Source organism: Lampetra planeri, chromosome 37, assembly GCF_965212315.1.
Source record: "Lampetra planeri chromosome 37, kcLamPlan1.2.h2, whole genome shotgun sequence".
Taxonomy (NCBI): domain Eukaryota; kingdom Metazoa; phylum Chordata; class Hyperoartia; order Petromyzontiformes; family Petromyzontidae; genus Lampetra; species Lampetra planeri.
Genome location: NC_136143.1, coordinates 6,474,029 through 6,493,227, shown reverse-complemented (window position 1 = coordinate 6,493,227; position 19,199 = coordinate 6,474,029). Strand labels below are relative to the sequence as shown.

General features: G+C 52.4%; 1 protein-coding gene across 2 annotated transcripts; it reads right to left on the bottom strand.

Moving 5' to 3' along the window:
- Positions 1 to 4,175: 4,175 nt before the first annotated feature.
- On the bottom strand, positions 4,176 to 18,697 carry DDX52 (DExD-box helicase 52). Of its 2 annotated transcripts, none has more exons than XM_078611902.1 (15): positions 18,506 to 18,697; positions 17,091 to 17,373; positions 16,338 to 16,579; positions 15,673 to 15,858; positions 15,040 to 15,183; positions 14,566 to 14,677; positions 14,030 to 14,102; positions 12,780 to 12,992; positions 11,619 to 11,709; positions 11,371 to 11,493; positions 9,442 to 9,592; positions 8,128 to 8,203; positions 7,002 to 7,073; positions 6,057 to 6,149; positions 4,176 to 5,379 (listed from the first exon to the last, which is right to left on the bottom strand). In XM_078611902.1, the coding sequence occupies exons 1-15, from the start codon at positions 18,590 to 18,592 to the stop codon at positions 5,322 to 5,324; spliced, it is 2,004 nt and encodes a 667-aa protein (XP_078468028.1). In that variant the 5' UTR covers positions 18,593 to 18,697; the 3' UTR covers positions 4,176 to 5,321. The 2 variants fall into 2 exon arrangements, with proteins under 2 accessions (XP_078468028.1, XP_078468029.1); XM_078611903.1 differs by having other exon boundaries at positions 16,338 to 16,576; positions 18,506 to 18,696.
- Positions 18,698 to 19,199: the final 502 nt, after the last annotated feature.

The following is a 19,199-nucleotide window of genomic DNA, read 5'->3' as shown; positions in this document are numbered from 1 at the left end:
CCCCCCCCCCCCCGCGTGACATCACTCCACATAAGGCTCCCCCATAATTAATATTCATGAGTGGGTGGATTTTTACACTAACGCAGAGGAAGATGGAGCTGAATTAAATAATTTATCACGCAAAGTCGCTTCAAATATGACGTTTCTTTACAGAAAGTGACGGTCAAAAATAAATCTACGCAGCACAGTGCCACATACGTGCGTGACGTCACTGCAAAAGAGCCCCCCCCCCCCCTTCATTAATATTCATGCCCGCGTGGAAATTTACACTAACGCACAAGAAGTTCGCGCACTTCACATGCCGCACCCCTCCCCAATAACCATTAGCGGGTGACGTCACTCCACATGGGGCAACCCCCACCCTCATTAATAATAATGAGCTGAACAATTTTTCTATTGAATATTTCAAGATTTACTGCAATATACACCCGTCCTTAGACGGGCAAAAAAGCTAGTCATATATAATAGCCTAGACAGAAGGACCATTGCCCGAAACGTTGCTGGAATGTTTGCTCCAGTAGTGTAATTGACTAATTAGTTGTTTGCGGTTTGTTAATTGTGCTTGTGCACCACTCCCAACGCAGCAGCAGCAGCATCCTCTTGACACTTGTCAGCTGTGTAGAGTGGCGTGGTCGTCACCCATCCAAGCCCTAACCAGGCGCCAACGCGCTTAGCTTCCAAGATTCGTCGGGATCGGGTGCATTGCGGGTGATATGTCCACGGGCAATGCCAAACCTCTAACATTGATGTCTGTCGCATCATACAGTGCTGTGCAATGCGTTCACTGGAGGTCTCCCTTTTCCAGGGATCAACGCTGGTCGTCGCAACGTGGTTCTCAAAGGCAACACACGAGGGAGGTTCTGAATGAGTGCACAAGACCTCGTGGTTCAAATGACCTGCGTGGCGCGACCTCGTGGTACATTATCATATCGGCCTCTTCTTCAGCTATGGTCACTCCACTGCTGGATGAATGCCCCCTCCCTGTCCCCCGCCTCACTGCAGGGGTTCGATCAAGAATTATCTCCAAGACGGAGCGAGGGGAGGATTCGGATGCAGAATATGGCAAACGACCTCTAGGTTCGCAACAGGGTTAAATATAGCGATTCACAAACAGTCCCAGGGGGAGGGTTCAATGCAGAGGTAGCGCGAAAGTTTATCCTCAACCACACATAATGAAGAGTCTACTGTCAATGATCATTTTACAAGACAAATACTCCAGGCCTTGTGTCAATCCACTGCTGGATGAAGGGCCCTGCCACGCGGCGTCAGTGACGAGCCCGCGATCGTGACTTGTACAACTTACGGATATGCGTCTCGTGTTTGTTCCGATGTCCGACGCTTCGTCTACCATGACGCCGAACGGCACGCGGTACAAACCCGAATAACAAAAAGCTGAATCGGGCGAGCGGCGAGCGCCGGGGAAATCGCGAGAGCGGTGGCTATCACTCGTGTAGCGAGCTGTGAAATAACCCGAACCGATAATCCCGCAAGCTTACCGTTCACGAGCAGGAGGCGGGCGGCTCTGAACACGACAAACCTTTGCGTCGTCAAGTTCGCGCGGCCGTCTTCGTCTTTCTTGACCGTGGGTCGGATTCGGCTGCTCAGGCGCGTCGCAACACGTTGTACGCTACGGGCGCCGCCATTGCTGGAGCACGTGACACTGCTGTGGGTGTGAGGGGAGGGGTGGTTTGGGGGGGGGGGGAGCGGTGGCGCAGTGGTTAGCGCGCTGCGCTACGAACCCGGCCCCCACCCCTACCCGAGTTCTATTCCAGCTCACGCGGCCACCAACACCCGGTGACGATTATCTGAACCGGTCCTAGGCCTCCCCCCCTAGGTCGACTCAGCCTCAAATGAGTACCTGGTGCAGTGGTGTGTAAAATCGCCATTGGGGGAGACAAAGGCGGCCGGGCGTGGTGCTGGTCACCCACCCCCTCGTGTGCCGTGCCGGCCTTCATAGGTGCCACTCGCTAACAGCACTTGCCCCAAGAGTCTGTTAAGGCTACACGGGGAATCTATTCGTATATAACCGATTCATATGGTTGTGCGGTCTTGTTCAGTATTGAATCTGGCGGTAAGAATCGATTATGTCGGTTAATAGGATTTGGCTGTGGTTGTTTCTAAAAGGCGGTAATGAATCGATAATTATACGAAGTGATCGGTTCATTAGATGGCGTATGAATATCTACCATTCTGCACCAACGGCGGGAAGGGGAATCGAATCGTTAAATAATTCACCCCGCTGTCAATTCAGCGTGAACGTATGCTCACCGTAAATCGAACAATCAAAGAATCGAATAATTAAATCGATAAACACGGCGATATCGATTCCAAAGGCATTGCATCTCATTCCTCGTGTGGTATTTTGGTAATTTTATGAATGGTGAAACGATAATAATCGATAATAAAAGTAATCATCGGCTTGTAAAGTATTCGCCGCTCACTCTCGCAGTGAGGTTAGAACGACTCAGAGATGCGAGGAGGCAGCAGCAGCAACCACGCCGTGAACCGGCACCAACAATTGCCCACGCTCTGCGGTCCTATACATACTGAGCTCATGAAGGTGTCAGCGGCCACAATGACCACGATGTTAACTACTTCGCATGGTATATAGGAAGTCGTGGGTTCGATCCCAACCCAAATGCCTGCTGCTATATATTTGGAGTTTCGCATTTTCTCCGTGGTAGCGTGGATTTTTCTCTAGGTCCTCTTTGGGTTTTCCCCTCCACATTTAGAGTCAACATGCGTTTATAGACTATTTGGCTGCTATTCATTTCCACGTGATAAGCCACTTTGTTGATCTTTCATTTGTGGCCAGGTCGCTTCTGAAAAAGAGCGACATAGCTAAGTGGACCTTACCTGGTAAAATACATTTTTAATCTATACCTGAGTATAGTATAGCCTGGATGCATCACGTGGCGACCACTAGGCCCCGAGCAGGTTTTGCACTTGATCAATCGTTTATCGGCAGAGATCAATGTCTCAGGTACTATACTCTTATTTCCCTTGCTCGTTTCCTAATCCCTCCAGCAGCGCTCCACCCCCCCTACCCCACACCTCCTTCTCTATCTTTCCTCCCTGGCTCCTCCCCCGTCTCTTCCCTATATAGCCTCTTGTTACAGCAGCTCTTTTGCCCACTTCAGCAATTTGTTTCTTGCTGTGGTTGTCCCACCTGATGACGGACGCTTGTGTTGCGCCCGAAACGTCGTGATTTATTATTTTATTTCTATTATTTATTTTTTACCTACGTGACTTTACCGAAAAAAAACCTAAGAGTATGAATCCTTGCAGTCACGAAAGCTTCAAATCTAGAAGTCTCAGGTACTGTTTTCCTCCTGCTGGGATGGAGGATGAGCGGGTGGGCGTGGTTATGTGAAAGTGGGCAGTGCTGACCCAGGGAGGGAGGGGCTTGCCTGATCACCATGCACCCCGACTGAGGCTCCCAGAAAGTCAGTAGCTTTGTACCCCAGAAATATTGAAAAACATTTCGATTTAAAGCTTTCGTGACTGCAGGGATTCATCTTCTTGGTTCTTTCGGTAAAGTCACGTAGAAGGGAAATAATAAAAATAAAACATAATAAAATACAATTCTCACGACGCTTCGGCTACAACGCAAGCAGCCTTCCCTAGGTGAAGAACAGGTCTGTGGGAAAGACAGCGTCTGAATGATTCAAACGCTGTTGTGGCCGAAACGTCGTGAGAATTATTTTATGTTTTATTTTTATTATTTCCCTTCTACGTGACTTTACCAAAAGAACCAAGAAGATTGAAAAACATCTCCCTGCAGCGTGCCCGCTGGGTGTCGCTTACAACGTAGCACCGATGCAATGCATCCTGGGACATTTGCTCAACCATTTTGTTGAACTTTTGTTTCTTGTTTTGAGCTTTACACGTGAAGTACGGTTTTTTTTCTTACAAAGTCTGCTCCGTTTGAAAGACAATGAGAGATGTGCTGTGCTTTGTGAATTAGCGGCCTCTTAAAAACCCACCGTAAACATGTTCTAAACAAATAACAAATCTCTCCATCTACACACATCGGGCGATGTTACATCGCAGGACCGCGAGATAGCAACTGCTTGGCGAGGCCTTCATCCAGCAGTGGATCGATCATGGCTGACGAGGATGGAAATGTACCTGCACTCTCGCGTTACGCGCTTCAATGGAAACCGAGCAGTGTCTACAATTTCCACGTTTATTTTCTCGCGCATCAGTAAACATACAAACACATCTCGGGCCATAACGATTAATAAAAATACATTCATCTAAAAAAGAAATCGCTTTTTTTGCATAGGGGACTCCAGAATGTCACCTTGCCCCTGCACGTCACAAGGTGAACACATCACCTTTCCAGTGGCTACCTCAAGGCGTTACGGGAAGACGTGTGGAACAGTTTGGCACCAGCGATTATAGCGTGGTTGTGTAGCTGCAGTTCTCTGCGGTGAGTACAATGTCTTCAAAAACAACAGCGCTATGCCCCTCTAAATAAACGTGACACAAACCGCTTGCGCGTTCCGAGATTCAGCGGGTGAACAGGACCCATTGCAACTGGCAACACGTCTCTGAACGGTAAAAGGGTTAATTGAGCAGTGAAGAGGTGGAGAAACTGGCCGCTGCACCCACCAAGGTGAAACGGAGCCCTCGTCACCCAGCCTGGAGGCGTTGGGAGGTCACCCTAAACCTGCACGCGGTGGTGTGGTGATTGTGGGGGGGGGGGAATGCATTCAATAAAAATAATGCAACTCAAAAAACCACAACTTCTTACCGATGGATACGAATCGTAAATGTATCGATTCTCACATGCACGACCCCATTCGTGTATCGCGAGCACACAAGGGTCGATTGTCACGGAATAAATCGGTGCTTCGCAGCTACAAGAGCTCTTTGTCTCTTGCGTCTAAGTGGCCAATATCAAACCATGGAACACCCGTGGTTGCATGTGCCGTCCTTTTGCCGATCCACTGCTGGATGATGAGTGTAGTTCGTGGTGGTTAATGAAATACATTTCCCCATACTGTTCGGTGATGTTTTAATGAGGGGGGGGGGGGGAGCATAGACATTGAAGAACAGTAAAGCACAACAATGAATGTTTGCTGTGCTTGCCCACACGTAGCCCTGCAGCTACCCCCGATGACAAAACTGTTTGCGCGTGGTCCTCATCACCCATCCAAGCTCTAGCCGGGCTCAACTCCTGCTTGGCTTCCGAGATGTGACGATGAGAGCGGCCACATTCCAGGCGATGTGCTCATGGACGATGGTGCTTCAGGGGTGCTGGGCAGTATATAACGTGAACGTGGGAGCGCGTCCCTTCGAAACGTCCTCTGGGGTCAACTGCTGGTCTTCACTTTGCTCTTTCCACCCCGCTTTTGAAAAGCAGTCGTTTTTCTGTAAACACAAGAACAGTAATTTGTTTGAATATGTATATACACAAACCAAATTAAGCTTCGACGGCATTGCCAGTTGAATTTCTATGAATCTGCGTCAGGCAGAATGGCAATAGGTTTTGTGTTAATTCAGAATTGTTGAGCACTTTTCACCGCGTGACATTCACGCACGTGGAGCGAAAACAACGGCAACCTGTTTATGCCCATCCAAGCACTATCCAGGTTCAACCTGGCTTAGCTTCCACGATCTGGCAGGCGTGGGAGTTTAATCAATCTCTGCGCGACCCACCAACCCTTTTCCCCCTAAGCGCTGGATCACAGGTGTGCGCGCACCACTCTACCAAGCACGGCTCGCCACATTACAGAGGAGACCGAGACGGTGCGTTGCATGCAGAGGCGTTGGGGGCGTTTGGGAGTATCGCAGATCGCTGTGCGATCCGCAAACCCTCGCCTCCAAAGCACTTTGGATTGATCGCACGGTGGTACGTGCGATCGATGTTGTGACGGAGATGGCCGCACGGCCCCTCTCCCGCACGGTCGGCGCGGCGCGGGGACGGCGCTAGTCCAACGACAGGCCCTCGATCCGGCCGTGCACGTGTGTGCACGAGCGCGTACACGTGTGTGCACGAGCGCATGTGTCACGTGTGTCACGTGCACGTGTGACGCCTCTCTCCTCACTTGTGCCGCGCAGCGTTGGGCAAGAAAAGCTCGGGCATCGTGCGGATGGTTTCCCTCTTGGGGGGGTTCTTCACGAGGCTCCTCTTAGTCTTTCTGCAAGCGCACGTCACGCACACAAGCAATCCACAGTCGTGCCATCCCTCCAACAAAAAAACTAAGATCCCCCCCCCCCCCCCCAGGATAGCCTTCACAGACTGTTGGGGCAAATGCTGATGGCGAGTTGCACCTGCACACCGTACCAGGTACTCATAATATGAGGCTGCTTCAGCTTAGAGGAGGCCCAGAACCGATTTAGATAAACGTTGCTGGTGTTGGTCGTGAGCGGGAATCGAACTCAGGTCACCAGGTGCGTAGCAGAGCCCTAACCATTACACTTCTGCTGCCCATGCCGCCACCCCCCCCCACCACCCCCCCTCCCCCCCTATATAAAACAGGGCAAGGGACCTACAGCTACACGAGACCTACTTCAGAATGGCCCCACAACCGACTTTCATCGGTCACTGCAAGAATAGCAGTCGCACTAATCGGGTGCTAGAGGGATATGACCCTTCTTCAAAGCGTATCAGGAAAGGCAGAGGTTGATTAACGGACTTGTGCTTGAGGATTAAACTTTACACAGTGGGCTAAAACTGAAAAAATTATATATTCGTTCATAATTGATCTTTGGATGAGGCCACGTAATTATCTGACCAAATCTGTGTCCTAAGACCCTAAAAGTTGACAAAATTAAACAGCCAATTGTGACGTCTCATACACGTGGGCATCCTCAGCCTACGGGGTTCCTCTTGACTGTCCCCCCTCAGCGCGATCCCAAGCCAGCGTCTCTCCCGGCTTCTCTAGCTTCGCGAAATTGCCACGCGTGGTGGAGTGCCGCGCTTTGCCACGACGCGTGTTGTGTGTAAAAAAATAATTATAATAATTGCAGTCAGGGTGAGGGTTACGCACGTGGGCATTCGCTCGAGTCCCATCATGTAGTCCGGAATAGGGCACCCGGCCTTTTTGATGACCGCCGCCGTACTGCAGGGGAGAGATACAAGGGGGGAGGACGTGGGTGTGCGGGAGACACATGAGGTGGGCGCAGGGGGAAGACGCAGTGGGGGAGATGCAGGGGTGGGGGGGGGGGGTTCGCAGGGGGGAGACGCAGGGGGATCAACAAAGAGCAGACATTGACGCAGTGTCCATTTCTCACAAAGGTTTCCGCAACCAACATTATTGATTGGCGATTAATTTTGGGTTAAGTGGCGTGAGTAAAATATGTCGTACACCCTCCTCCACCTGACACAGCCAATTGTCACATGATCAACAAACGTGCCCGTTTATTATAGCAGCAGCAGCACCACTGCTGTGGTTGGACAGCAAACTCTGGCAACTTCCCAATGATGCTGGTTGTAGCAGCCAGCAAAACGTAAATGTTGTGTGGATCGGTCTCCAACACCACCACCGGTTATTCCACCACCACTGAATCTATTTAATGGACCAAAGAGCCTTAAATTGTTATTTAGAAATCGGGTCAGCTCGGCCTTGTTATTATCAGAAATGGCGTAGCTATTTACGTGTGCAGGCGGTGAAACTGCACTGGGGCACACGGACTGCGGGGGCCAGAGGTCGCAAACGGGTTTTGATTCCTTACCCGTACCCGGCCGCACCAGGGTCGCAAACGGGAAACTCGTACCCGGCCGGGTACCCGTACCCGTACCCAATACCCGGCCAGGTACGGGTAGCCGGGTATCGGGTAGGGTACGGGTATCGGGTACCCGGTTGCGACCTCTGGCGGGGGCCCATGGACTGGAGGGTCCCGGGCACCAGGCTCCGAATAGAAATTGGGCATTTCTTGCACCCGGGGCCCCATTCCCAACCACACGACACCACTAATCATCAGCAGGTAGCTACCACATGAAGAAACGTCATCGGTTAGTTATCGAACGAAGCAACCGGTCCCTGTCGTAGGAATGTGGAATTTCCACCACCGGGAACCCCCCCCCCCCCACCAACCCCGCCTCGCAATTCGCGCAAAAAGCAGCAGCGGAGAATTCAACGCAGCGCGCGACGCCGGAGCGAGGCGGCCACCAACCTCCTGATCAGCGGGCGGTCGTCTTCGGTGAAGAAGGTGATGGCTTTGCCTCGCTTCCCCGCACGCCCGGTGCGCCCTGGGTGAAGCACGTAACACGCGCATTCAGCACACAACACGCGCAATCGGGCCGTTCACTGGGGGGGGGGCGGCGGGCGGTCACCCAAGTGGAATGAAAACCACCTTTGGAATCGATATTCAAATCCAGTTCTTCGGATCTAGCAGCGATCGTTCGGACTGTACGACCGCATCAAGGGGGAGCTCATCAAGCCTCGGCAGTGTTCACAACATCGCCGTACTGCAACTTCTCAGAACTCCCCACGCTGGGCCGCCCCTACAAGGCAACCTCAGCCACCATCTCCGGTGAGCACCCTGCACGAACTCATGCGATGTATTGAAACTTATTACGTAACATCTTTTACGGTATTTTTTTGTTGGTATTTATTTCATGTATTCACATAATTAAGTCAATGGTATAATCCGTTTCGGTTTACGTCGCTTCGTCGAACGTCGCATTATACAGGGATGTATCCTCAAGGTACATTGAGGTCTTATTACAGTGCTATTAAAAATGCCTTGAGTTTCCTGGCTGGCTGCTGGCTGGGCTCCTCTGCACCAGAAAAAGCGGTAACTCCGTTCTTAGTGGTTCCTGTCGGCCATTGTCACCGAATATAGCCGGTTATCTGGCTACACAGGATTTTACATGGAACATTTAGTTGGACTGAAATGGCGGAAGAAGAAGTTTGGATGACATAATAACAGAACACTGTCGGTTAATACAAATTTGCCCTTGCTTTTTAATTTGTGCTCCTCTTAACGTAATTCTTTCGCCAGAATATTCTTTAAATCCTGGAGGGTATTAAAAAATACCCTCACAATATGTATCATGATGGCATTTTATTATGACGTAAAGGAGCAGATTACCGATTTCTCCGAGTGCAGGAGGATCGTGAGAAGAGCACCGTGACCATGGACGGCCGTTTCTTATTTTCTACTGCTGATCAACAACAACTTCTCGACTCGATCAACTCAAAAACTTACAGCCCTTCGGCCACCATTGGATGAAAAGCTTTCCACGCTGTGCCAGTCATGGAGGATGTCTGACCATACCTCACCACGCCGGCCCAGGACCGACTGAGACACCGCTCGCCACTCACGTTAGCTGTTGCCGGGAATTGAACTCAGGTTTGGCGCGTTTGTGACGATTGCCGCAATCGCGAACAATAATACGAACATATTTTGTTCGTCAGTGTTCACAATGGGATTGTCGACAAGGCTAGAAATACCCGAGACAAACAGCCCGGGACGTGCACCCACCTATGCGGTGGATGTACTCGATGGCGCTGGTCGGGAAGTCGTAGTTGATCACGAGGTTGATGCCCTTGAAGTCCATGCCCCGGGCCATCAGCTCCGTGCAGATCAGCACCCAGATCTTCCCGGCACGGAAGCTCCGCACGATGTTGTCGCGCTGCGTTTAAAACGTTGACGTCATTCGCGGAATAAGTACTAGTCGCACCTCCGATTAGCAAGGTTTGGCTATGCATGGTGCGAAAGGAGTTCAACATACAAAGATGCATATGATAGAGGACTTTTTACTGGTAGGAACCTCCTGGTTACACCAGCCCACAGGGGATTATTGTGTCCGTCGTGCAGGGAGGGGCTGGGTGGGGAGGGTGGGGCTGGGTGGGGGGTGGGAGGGGAGCGGCTGGTCACCCCGTGGTGCCCTTACAATACTCAACGTTTAACCGACTCACGCCGGCTTGTGCCCGCCCTCACAGGCGGGCATATTTGCGGAATACACCACGCCGCCATTGACCCTGGCCATTGACCGAGCAACCCAACGTTCCTACCAGCTCCCTCCGCAGGAATGTGTTAATTCCCCGTGACGGGCCACGTATTAACACACTTGCGCTAAAATTAGAAGCGCGGTGCCCGATCAGTGCAGCTAAGATTCTCGCTGGCCGTAACGGATAAATGTCGTTATGTCGGACCACTCTTGTGGCGCGGGAGGCCTCATGCTGCCGTGGGCTACAAGACGCGGGCTGTATCTGGCCCGCGGAATGTATGAAATTAAGTTTCAGGCCGTATCCGGCCCACAGGTCGGTCTTAGATCCCCACTCCCAGCCTGGTGAAATGACCAATCCGTCAAGCACTTAACCTTCACTCGAGACCCAACCCCTAACCTCGGTCATCAACTCGTCATGAAAGCTAAACAATTACTATCGTCGCTTGTTTGATGGCTCCAACCCCACACCCCTTACACCAGCCCCCCCCCCCGCCCCTCCACCCCTCGACGCCCCGGGACTCGACGCTGCTGCTGCCCCCCACAAGCCATGACCTATCTACCACCCCTCCCCCCCACCACACCACGGCTACTCCAATGTAGTTCTTGGTATTGGTAAAGTGTCTTGCGATTCGATGGCATTTAGCCGCTATTTAAACTACTTTGACGGGGCTTTTTGTCAGAGGTCTCTCCTGGTGGTAAAAGGGCGGCGAGCCGTCTCAAGGCCCCACTGCCGTCCCCCAGCGGAGCGCGCATACCGAAACTAAAACTATTTTTTATTTTACCAGGTAAGGCCCACCGAGCTATACAGCTCTTTTACAGAAGCGACGTGGCCACAAATAATAGCGCGGCAAAGTGGCTTTTATCACGTTAAAATGTATAGCAGCCAAATACTCGAAACGCACGTTGAAGAGAGAGAGACATGCAAACTCCAGGGTTCGGATCGAACCCAAGATCTCCAGGGGAGGTAATGATCAGAATCAGAATCTTTATTTATCCTGGAGAAATCCAATGAGCTATGAAGCTCTTTTCCACAGCTGTCCAGTAGGGGTGGGTCAGAAAGTTACAACACAGAGTTATATTCTTAGGTTTTTTTTCGGTAAAGTCACGTAGGTAAAAAATTTAAATTAATAAAAGTAAAAAAAAACAAAATAAAAAATCACGACGTTTCGGAGGCAACACAAGCTTCCGTCTTCAGGTGGAACCGTCACAGCCACGACAGCTGTATCAAGTAAATGAGAGATACAGCTGTCGTGGCTGTGACGGTTCCACCTGAAGACGGAGGCTTGTGTTGCTTCCGAAACGTCGTGATTTTTTATTTTGTTTTATTTTACTTTTATTAATTAACATTTTTTACCTACGTGACTTTACCGAAAAAACCTAAGAATATGAATCCTTGCAGTCACGAAAGCTTCAAATCTAGAACACAGAGTTAACACCTCCCCACTTGCGGCTGCCAGTACCTGCAGCTTGGTGCGGTCTGCGTGGATAACGTCCACGTTGATGCCCTCGTAGACGAGCTCGTTGAAGAGCTCCCTGGCTCGCTGGATCGACTGCACGAACACCAGCACGGGCGGCGTGAGGCCCTGCCGACCCCGACCGCAAACAGCACATTGAGCACCAGAGTCAAAAAAACGTTTCGGCCGCCGGGCACGGGGCGTAAAAACGCTGCTGCAGCAAAGTCACGGCGTGGGGTTGGGGCCGCCCTCACCTTCTTGACGATGTTACGGATGGCGAGCAGCTTCCCCGACTCGGCTCCTACGAACAGCAGCTCCTGCTCCACCGTCTCCACGGGGGTGTTGCTGCCGACCACAGCGCGTCACACACACCGCGTTGCACGTTGGCACTGTCGCCCCATTACTACGGCGCGGGGCTGCGTACCGGCGAAGGCACTGCGCGTTTGACGGACGGGATGCGCGGTCTGCGGTGGTTTCACGGCAGCGGCCAACGTTGCTCCGGGGTTTTAAACGATTTGGTGATTTTTTTTTTTCCAAGGAACTTGCAAATTCAGGAAAATTGGGATGGCGACACCGACACACTGCAGGCAACGTGACACTTTTTTGATTCAGCCGGCATACAAATAAGAGCGCGCCCTCGAGAGAGCATGGGCGGACATATCGTGTCGAGCACATATCACAGATGTATGTATCTATGTTGAACGTTTTTTGCACCGTACGTAGCCAACCGTGCTAACCAACAATTGAAAGAAATTGCGAAGCAGTCAAACTCCTTAACCGCCTTCTGTTCCTCTATTAAAGCTCACCTCTTCTCCATTGCCCATTCTCTTCCTCTTCCCTCCAATTCTTTGCCATCCCTCCCCTACCCTCCTGTAGCCCCTACCAGAGGTCGCAACCGGGTACCCGATACCTGTACCCTACCCGATATCCGGCTACCCGTACCCGGCCGGGTACGGGTACGGGTAGCCGTTTGCGACCCTGGTGCGGCCGGGTACGGGTAGGCCGTGAGTCACTGGTGAGCAACCGTTTGTCACTCATTTCGGGTAGGGTACGGGTAGGGAACGGGTACCTGTACCCGGCCGGGTGCGGATACCCATTTGCGACCCTGGTGCGGCCGGGTACGGGTACGGGTAAGGAATCAAAACCCGTTTGCGACCTCTGGCCCCTACACACCCTCTATCGCCGTCACCCATTCCTCAGCCCTTGCACTCCGCTGCCCTCTAAACCATTCTTCAGAACAACACGGGGACCGCATCAACATCGCCGGAAGCGTTCCATTTGAAATCACACAACTGTGCCACCTGCCATTCCTGTTATCGCGCTGCCCCTTCCCCTGCGGCAGCCAATCGTACGATCTGTTGACCCGTCGACCCCCCTCCACCAACCGCCCCCCCACCAACCGCCCCCCCACCTACCGAGTCCCCACGCCGACGGACACCAGGTTGTCGAGGTTGAGGCGGCTCCACTGCTCGACGTCCTGGGCGAACGTGGCGCTGAACATGGCGTGGCGCGCGGCGGGCGACGTGCACGCCTGGAAGATGGCGGCGAGCTGCTCGCGGAAGCCGCTGGATCCGCTGGATCCGGCCTCGAACAGCTTGTCCGACTCGTCCACGATGAGCCACTCCACGCTGCTCGTGCGAGAGATGCGATGGCAGAAGCAGAGGAAGCAGCAGATGCAGCAGTAGAAGCAACGGCAGAAGCAGCGGCAGAATCAGCGGCAGAAGCAGAGGTAGCAGCAGAAGCAGTGGCAGCAGCAACAACGCGTGGGAGTTTCATTTTGCGGTGGTTTCTAATCGACTTTGATAGTTTTTTTGGAGGGGGGTTCCGTTTCTATGCCGTGGTCAGCAGCGCGTTGGAATCGCAATGAATGCAGCGGTGGCCAGTTCGGTTTGGTCTCCCGGCGCGGCAACCTAGCTCCGGTCAAATACCCACCGCCCCCGTCCACCCAACAGGACACATGAGTGCACCGCAGTTAGGCGATGAGCAGGTCGAGGTCGAGTGTGGTGCGGTAGAGTGTGGGTACTCCCACCACTTTCTTGACATCTGGCCAGCGTGGAAGAGTAGGCCAAGTACCCTCTACATTACAGCGGTCCACAACCTTTTTGGCACCAGGGACAATTTTTTCATGGACCCGGCGGGGGTGGCGGGGGGTCATCATTGGGTCTTTCCCCCTTTTCAAAGAAGCTCTCCAGCGACGTTTGTTTTTTACTCATTTTGGCTACTAGGGGTTAGCAGCTTGTGGGTTCACCAAAACTGTGACTGAGACAAATGCGCAGTGCGGGAAAAAGGCGCGGACGGAAGTTGTGAATAATAAAATAATGGGGGCGGGCCACGCGCGGACTCACCGCTCACCTCCTGCTGTGCGGCCCGGTTAGCAAAACAGGCTGCGGACCGGTACCGGTCCGCGGCCCGGGGGTTGGGGACCCCTGCTCTAGAAGATGTTTCTAGAGCTGTCATTGGTGGACATCCTTTCGGATAGCAGTGGTGTGAGCAAGCAATTACAAGGTGAAAAATTATGAGTATGGTCAGTGAGTGTGACTGCGATCAGTGAGTGTGACCCCGGTGAGTGTAACCACAGTGTGACCTCAGCGAGTGTGACCTTAGTGTCACTGCAGTGAGCGCCAGGCGAATGCTGTGAGTGTAGTGTGAACACAGTGGGACTCACCTGCTCAGGTCGATGACCGGAGGCTCTTGCTTGATAAGGAACACCAGCCGGTTAGGGGTCGTCACCAGTATGTCTGTGCACAAGCACACAAAGACAAAGGTTCCCCGTGTAGCCTTGAGCAGACGGTTGGAGGAAGTGCAGTGAGCAAACACCTACGAAGGCTGGCACAGCTGACAAGAGGGAGGGGTGCAGTCGGTACCATGCTTGGCCACCCTCTGTCTCCCCAGTGCCGATGTTCACACACCGCACCAGGTACTCGTTTAACACTCAGTAAACCTAGGGGAGGCCCAGGATCAGTGCAGATATCACTCGCTACTTAATAGGTGTTTGCTAATAGCAATTGCTGCAACAGCCCGTCTAGGCAACAGGGCGACCTTTTTATTTGTACTTTTTGGTTTCTATATACGAGGTTTTGGGAGGATTCAGGGTAGACCCTCTTCACTCAAACAGCATTGTGGGGCAAAGAAGGGGCCCTGGTCGTGATTCGAGAGTCTCACGCATGCACGCACAGGACCCGCCCACCCATTAGTTCTTACCAAACTTCTTGGCGGATTTGGGGCCAAACTTCTTGACGGCGACGGAAGTCTTGGTGATCATGTGGATGCGGAAGCCCAGACCGTCAGCGATCCTGCTCAGCTCGCGGTGCGTCTGCGTTGACGCGGACGTCGGCGGAGGGAGAGGGGGAGGGACACGGCCGCGGAACGATCACCTCCGGCACGCGGAACCTTTCTACCCCCAGCCGCAAACCTCCCCCCACAGTGGTCACAGCAACCACGAATGTACCACGAATGTGCGCCCGCAGCTCGCCAGAAGCCAAGCGAGAGTTGAGCCTGGTCAGAATCCCTGCTAAGCTCGTAAGGCCTAATGAGATCATGCGCCTTTAAGTTGATTCGGTCATCGCAAATATTATTATTGGCGTTGGGGCAGCAGTGGAAATTCCACATCCCCGTGGCCGGGGCCAGTCCGCCCATGGCGGAGGCAAAGCAGGCGGGGGGGGGGCACGTTCGCACCTGGGCCACGAGCTCGCGCGTCGGGGCCACGATGACGGCGCGGAAGCCGCAGTTGCGCGGCTGCTGCAGGTGGTGAAGTATGGGGATGCAGAACGCGGCCGTCTTCCCCGAGCCCGTGGGTGCGCATGCCAGGATCTCCCGCCGCTGTGGACGAGGGGGGGGACACACACACAGGAGGACAGGAGAGATGGGGGGGCGGAACAGGCAGACAGACATATAGTTTTACAGGTAGGCAAAGAGCTTTGCAGGGCAGGACAGGTAGATGAGATGGGTTCATATTACAGGAACACTGGTAAGCAAGCAGAGATACGGGTTTATAAGACAGATAGGCAATAAACAGAAAGACAGACATTCAAGCAGGCAGACAGGTTTACAGACAAACCAGCAGGCAGATAAGTAGGCATGCAAACAGACAGGGTTACAGATATAGCCGCATGCAGATGATCAGGCAGACATTTACATACATACGCACGTACACAGAGACAGGCAGACCTGTGCACAGCGAGGCAGACAAACGTGTGTACAGACAGGCCAGACAGTGAGGCTTACAGAGGGGCAGAAACTCGGATAGACGCACACGTTTAGAGAGAGGCAGACAGGCCTACAAGACGAGAGGCGCCACACGTTCTCCACCTGCATCATGAGCGGGATGGCCTGCCTCTGCACCGGCGTGGGCTGCAGGTACCCGGCCTCGAGCACGTTGCTCAGGATGCGCGGGTGGATCTCGTACTCGGAGCGCAGCTGCTCGAACGAGGCGAGCGGGGGCGGCACGTCTGTGCCGGACACGTGCACCTTGAACGAGTTGCGCAGGGCGTTGACCTGCGGGATCGGGGGGGCGGAGGGGGGATAAGGGGGGAGCGGCAATGATGGTGATGATGGCAGGAGAATAATATAGGAAGGCACCTAGCCAGTGAATACAATTATACAATTACCACAATAGCTATTTGCATTCGTGATGTGCCCATAAAGTAACGAATGTCTAAGCAGCCTGAGGTCGGGCAACCAACCTTTAACGAGCAGCAGATTGGCTGAGATAAGAGCGAGCTAGCTGAAGGTACGAAGGTAAAGGCAAAATGTGCAGCCTTGCAATTTATTGCTCAGGCCACTGCTGGAGACAGTTTTCCAGAGCCCCTTGAGAGTGTGTCTTTGCCTCCAATTCCACAGCAGCTTTCCCAATACAACAGTTTGTATTTATACAGCATCTGTATGAAGGCAGCATGATTCGGATCTCCGCTGCTGCCACTGCCACCACCTCCACGGATGATTTGGCGGCACGTGGAATCGGGCGGTGCGGTCACCTGGTCGCGCCGAATTCTCTCCGCCTTCTCAGCCGAGGGCTTCTTCTTCTTCTTCACTTTGTGCTTTAGCGGGAGCTTTCCAAGCGACGACATCAGCTGAATCCCCAGCTCCTCCTCGGGCTCTTCCTTCTCCGTGCAGATGGCCGCATCTGCCGGTGTCTCAACTGCTTGCTCCTCCTCTTCATCATCCTCTTGCACCACCTCCTCTACGTCCTCCTCCTCATGGTCTGTGTCGATGTCTGCTGGCAAGAGAGAGGTTGCGTTTTTTTCATCACCACCATACCCAACAGCCACTGCTTGGGTGAAGGCTTCCCCACGCCGTCGCCATCTGTCACGGTCTTGCAAAGCCACAATCGACCTGGAACCCTTTCAGATAGAGACGCACCACAGTGTGAAAAAAAAATGGCTCCAGAAATGTACGTCACAGAACTTTCTTAATTGAGCGAGCAGAGTCGTGAGATGAATACATAGCCCTTGATAATGTGAAGTCCCACCTTGTGCGTTCAATGAACACGTGCTGGCTTCCTGAATGCAGCCAACATTGTCTGGAATTCCCAACCCCTGGCCGTCACAGTTACTGCTTAGATTTAAAATTATGAAGCCTACCTATTCGCCATATTTACACACCCCTGCAGCCAATGGTAACCAGAGCGCAACGCGGACAACACCGACGACAACATTGTCCTACGCAACAACAATGCTGCAGAACTGCACCGCACAACTTTCCAGCTTAATTCGCGGGAACTCGCTCACCGCATTCATCCGCATTGCCGCCGGCCGTGTCCTCAACTTCCCTCCCACTCCTCCTCCCACTCTGCTTTCCCTTCTTCCCGTTCGACGGCCCCAAGCCTTCACCGCGCTTCCGTTTTTGTGCCGTGCCTGGCACCGCTGGTGCCGTGGTTCCGCTACCCCGGCCGGCGGGGGGTTTCTTCACCGAGCCGTCGCGGTTCGCCTGCTTGGGTTTCGATCCGAAGAAGTCGAGTGCACTCGCTGCCTCGACGGGAGATTTCTGGACATCGCTGTTTGGCTTCACCATCTGTTGGAAGGCAGAGTGCGGGAGAATGATTTACGTTCATCCTGCGGACTAACCGTTGCAGCAATATTTCTATAATTACTGGAACACTGAATCTTGCTTTATCATCAACGTTACACCTCATATCGCACCATTAACCCCCTCATCATCAAGAACTCCCTCATCATAATAAATTCCTAATCATTATTGCCATCACCACCTACCTCGTCATCACACGTTATAAATCCTTTATCATCAATCACCCATCAATGCGATCATCACTAATTATAAAAAATCATCACTCATCTATATAGCTTCGTAACTGCCTCGCATATCACGCATACATCAATGACCATCACTTGAACATCACCTTCCTCCTCACCATTACTCCCTCCTCCACATTATCACCACTCATCATCGCATCATCATCATCATCACCTCCCACGCCGTCATCACTTCTCTCATGACTCCCTACCCATCAAACCCACATCATCATACTCATGTCATCAATCACATTATCACCATTCCCTCAACTTCACAATCATAAAAACCGCCAATCGCCACCAAGTGGCGTGACACCAGGCTAGGTGCACACCATCACCAATCCCAAAATCTCATCACCACTCTTTGATTTTTTTTTGCACAATAACCACCACTCCAAAACCATTATACCCACACATCACGCCCATATCATCACCTAGCCCACATCACCATTGCACCCACGTCAACATCACACCCATAGCATCACCATACCTCTAAATTACACGGGCTCAATCACCCACATCACAATCACATCATCATCACACCCACATCTCCATCATCGCAGCCACATCACCACCATACTCACATCACCATCACACCCAAATCGAAGACAAAGATCCCCCGTATAGCCTTTACAGAACTGTTGGGGCAAGTGCTGTTAGCGAACACCTATTAAGGCCGGCACGGCACACGAGGTGGGTGGCCAGCACCACGCCCGACAGCCTTTGTCTCCCCCCCCCCTGCCCGGCAACGCGATGTCTTTACACACCGCACCAGCTACTCATTTGAAACCGAGTCGACCTAGGGGAGGCCTAGGAGCGGTTCACGATAATCGTCACCACCCATCGCACCCACATCATCACCAACAACACCGCGACCCCCGTGTCCCCGTCACCTGGAATCTCTCCGCCTCGGCGCGGAATCTCTTGAAGTCGAAGCGCGTTCCCCCGCGGAGGCGCGCGAACAGGGACGCAGCGTCCATACTTCACCAGTCTGGTTCACCTCCCGGCTGCTGCTGCTCCTGCTGCTGCTGCTGCTCCACGTGCGTTGCTGGGGGCGGGGCAGCCTGGACCGGATGTCACCTCTCACCCCGGATATGAACCCCCTGATGTATGAACCGGATGTACACGGCACACGCTACGAGGGTGGTCCGGATGGCTTGTGACGCCCCAATTTAATTATATAAAACAACTTTTCGATGTAAAGCTTTCGTGACTGCCAGGGATTCATATTCTTGGTTCTTTCGGTAGAGTCACGTAGAAGGGAAATAATAAAAGATTTAAAATAAACAATAAAATTATCACGCGGAATCGAAGCGCTTTGTAATCAAAACGTCGTGAGAATTTGTTTTATTTTTTATTATTTTATTATTTCCCTTCTACGTGACTTTACCGAAATAACCAAGGACATGTATCTAAAACTTCATTATTATCAATTTTTTAAAGTCAGGTTTATTTTAAATCAGAAATTAGCATGCAAAGGGGAAACAACTGTCAGGGGTCAATGAATTGTGGGTCGATTGCTCGACTCGTGGGTCGATTGCTCTGGTCGTGGTGGATTGCACAGCTCCGAATCGATTGCACAGCTCC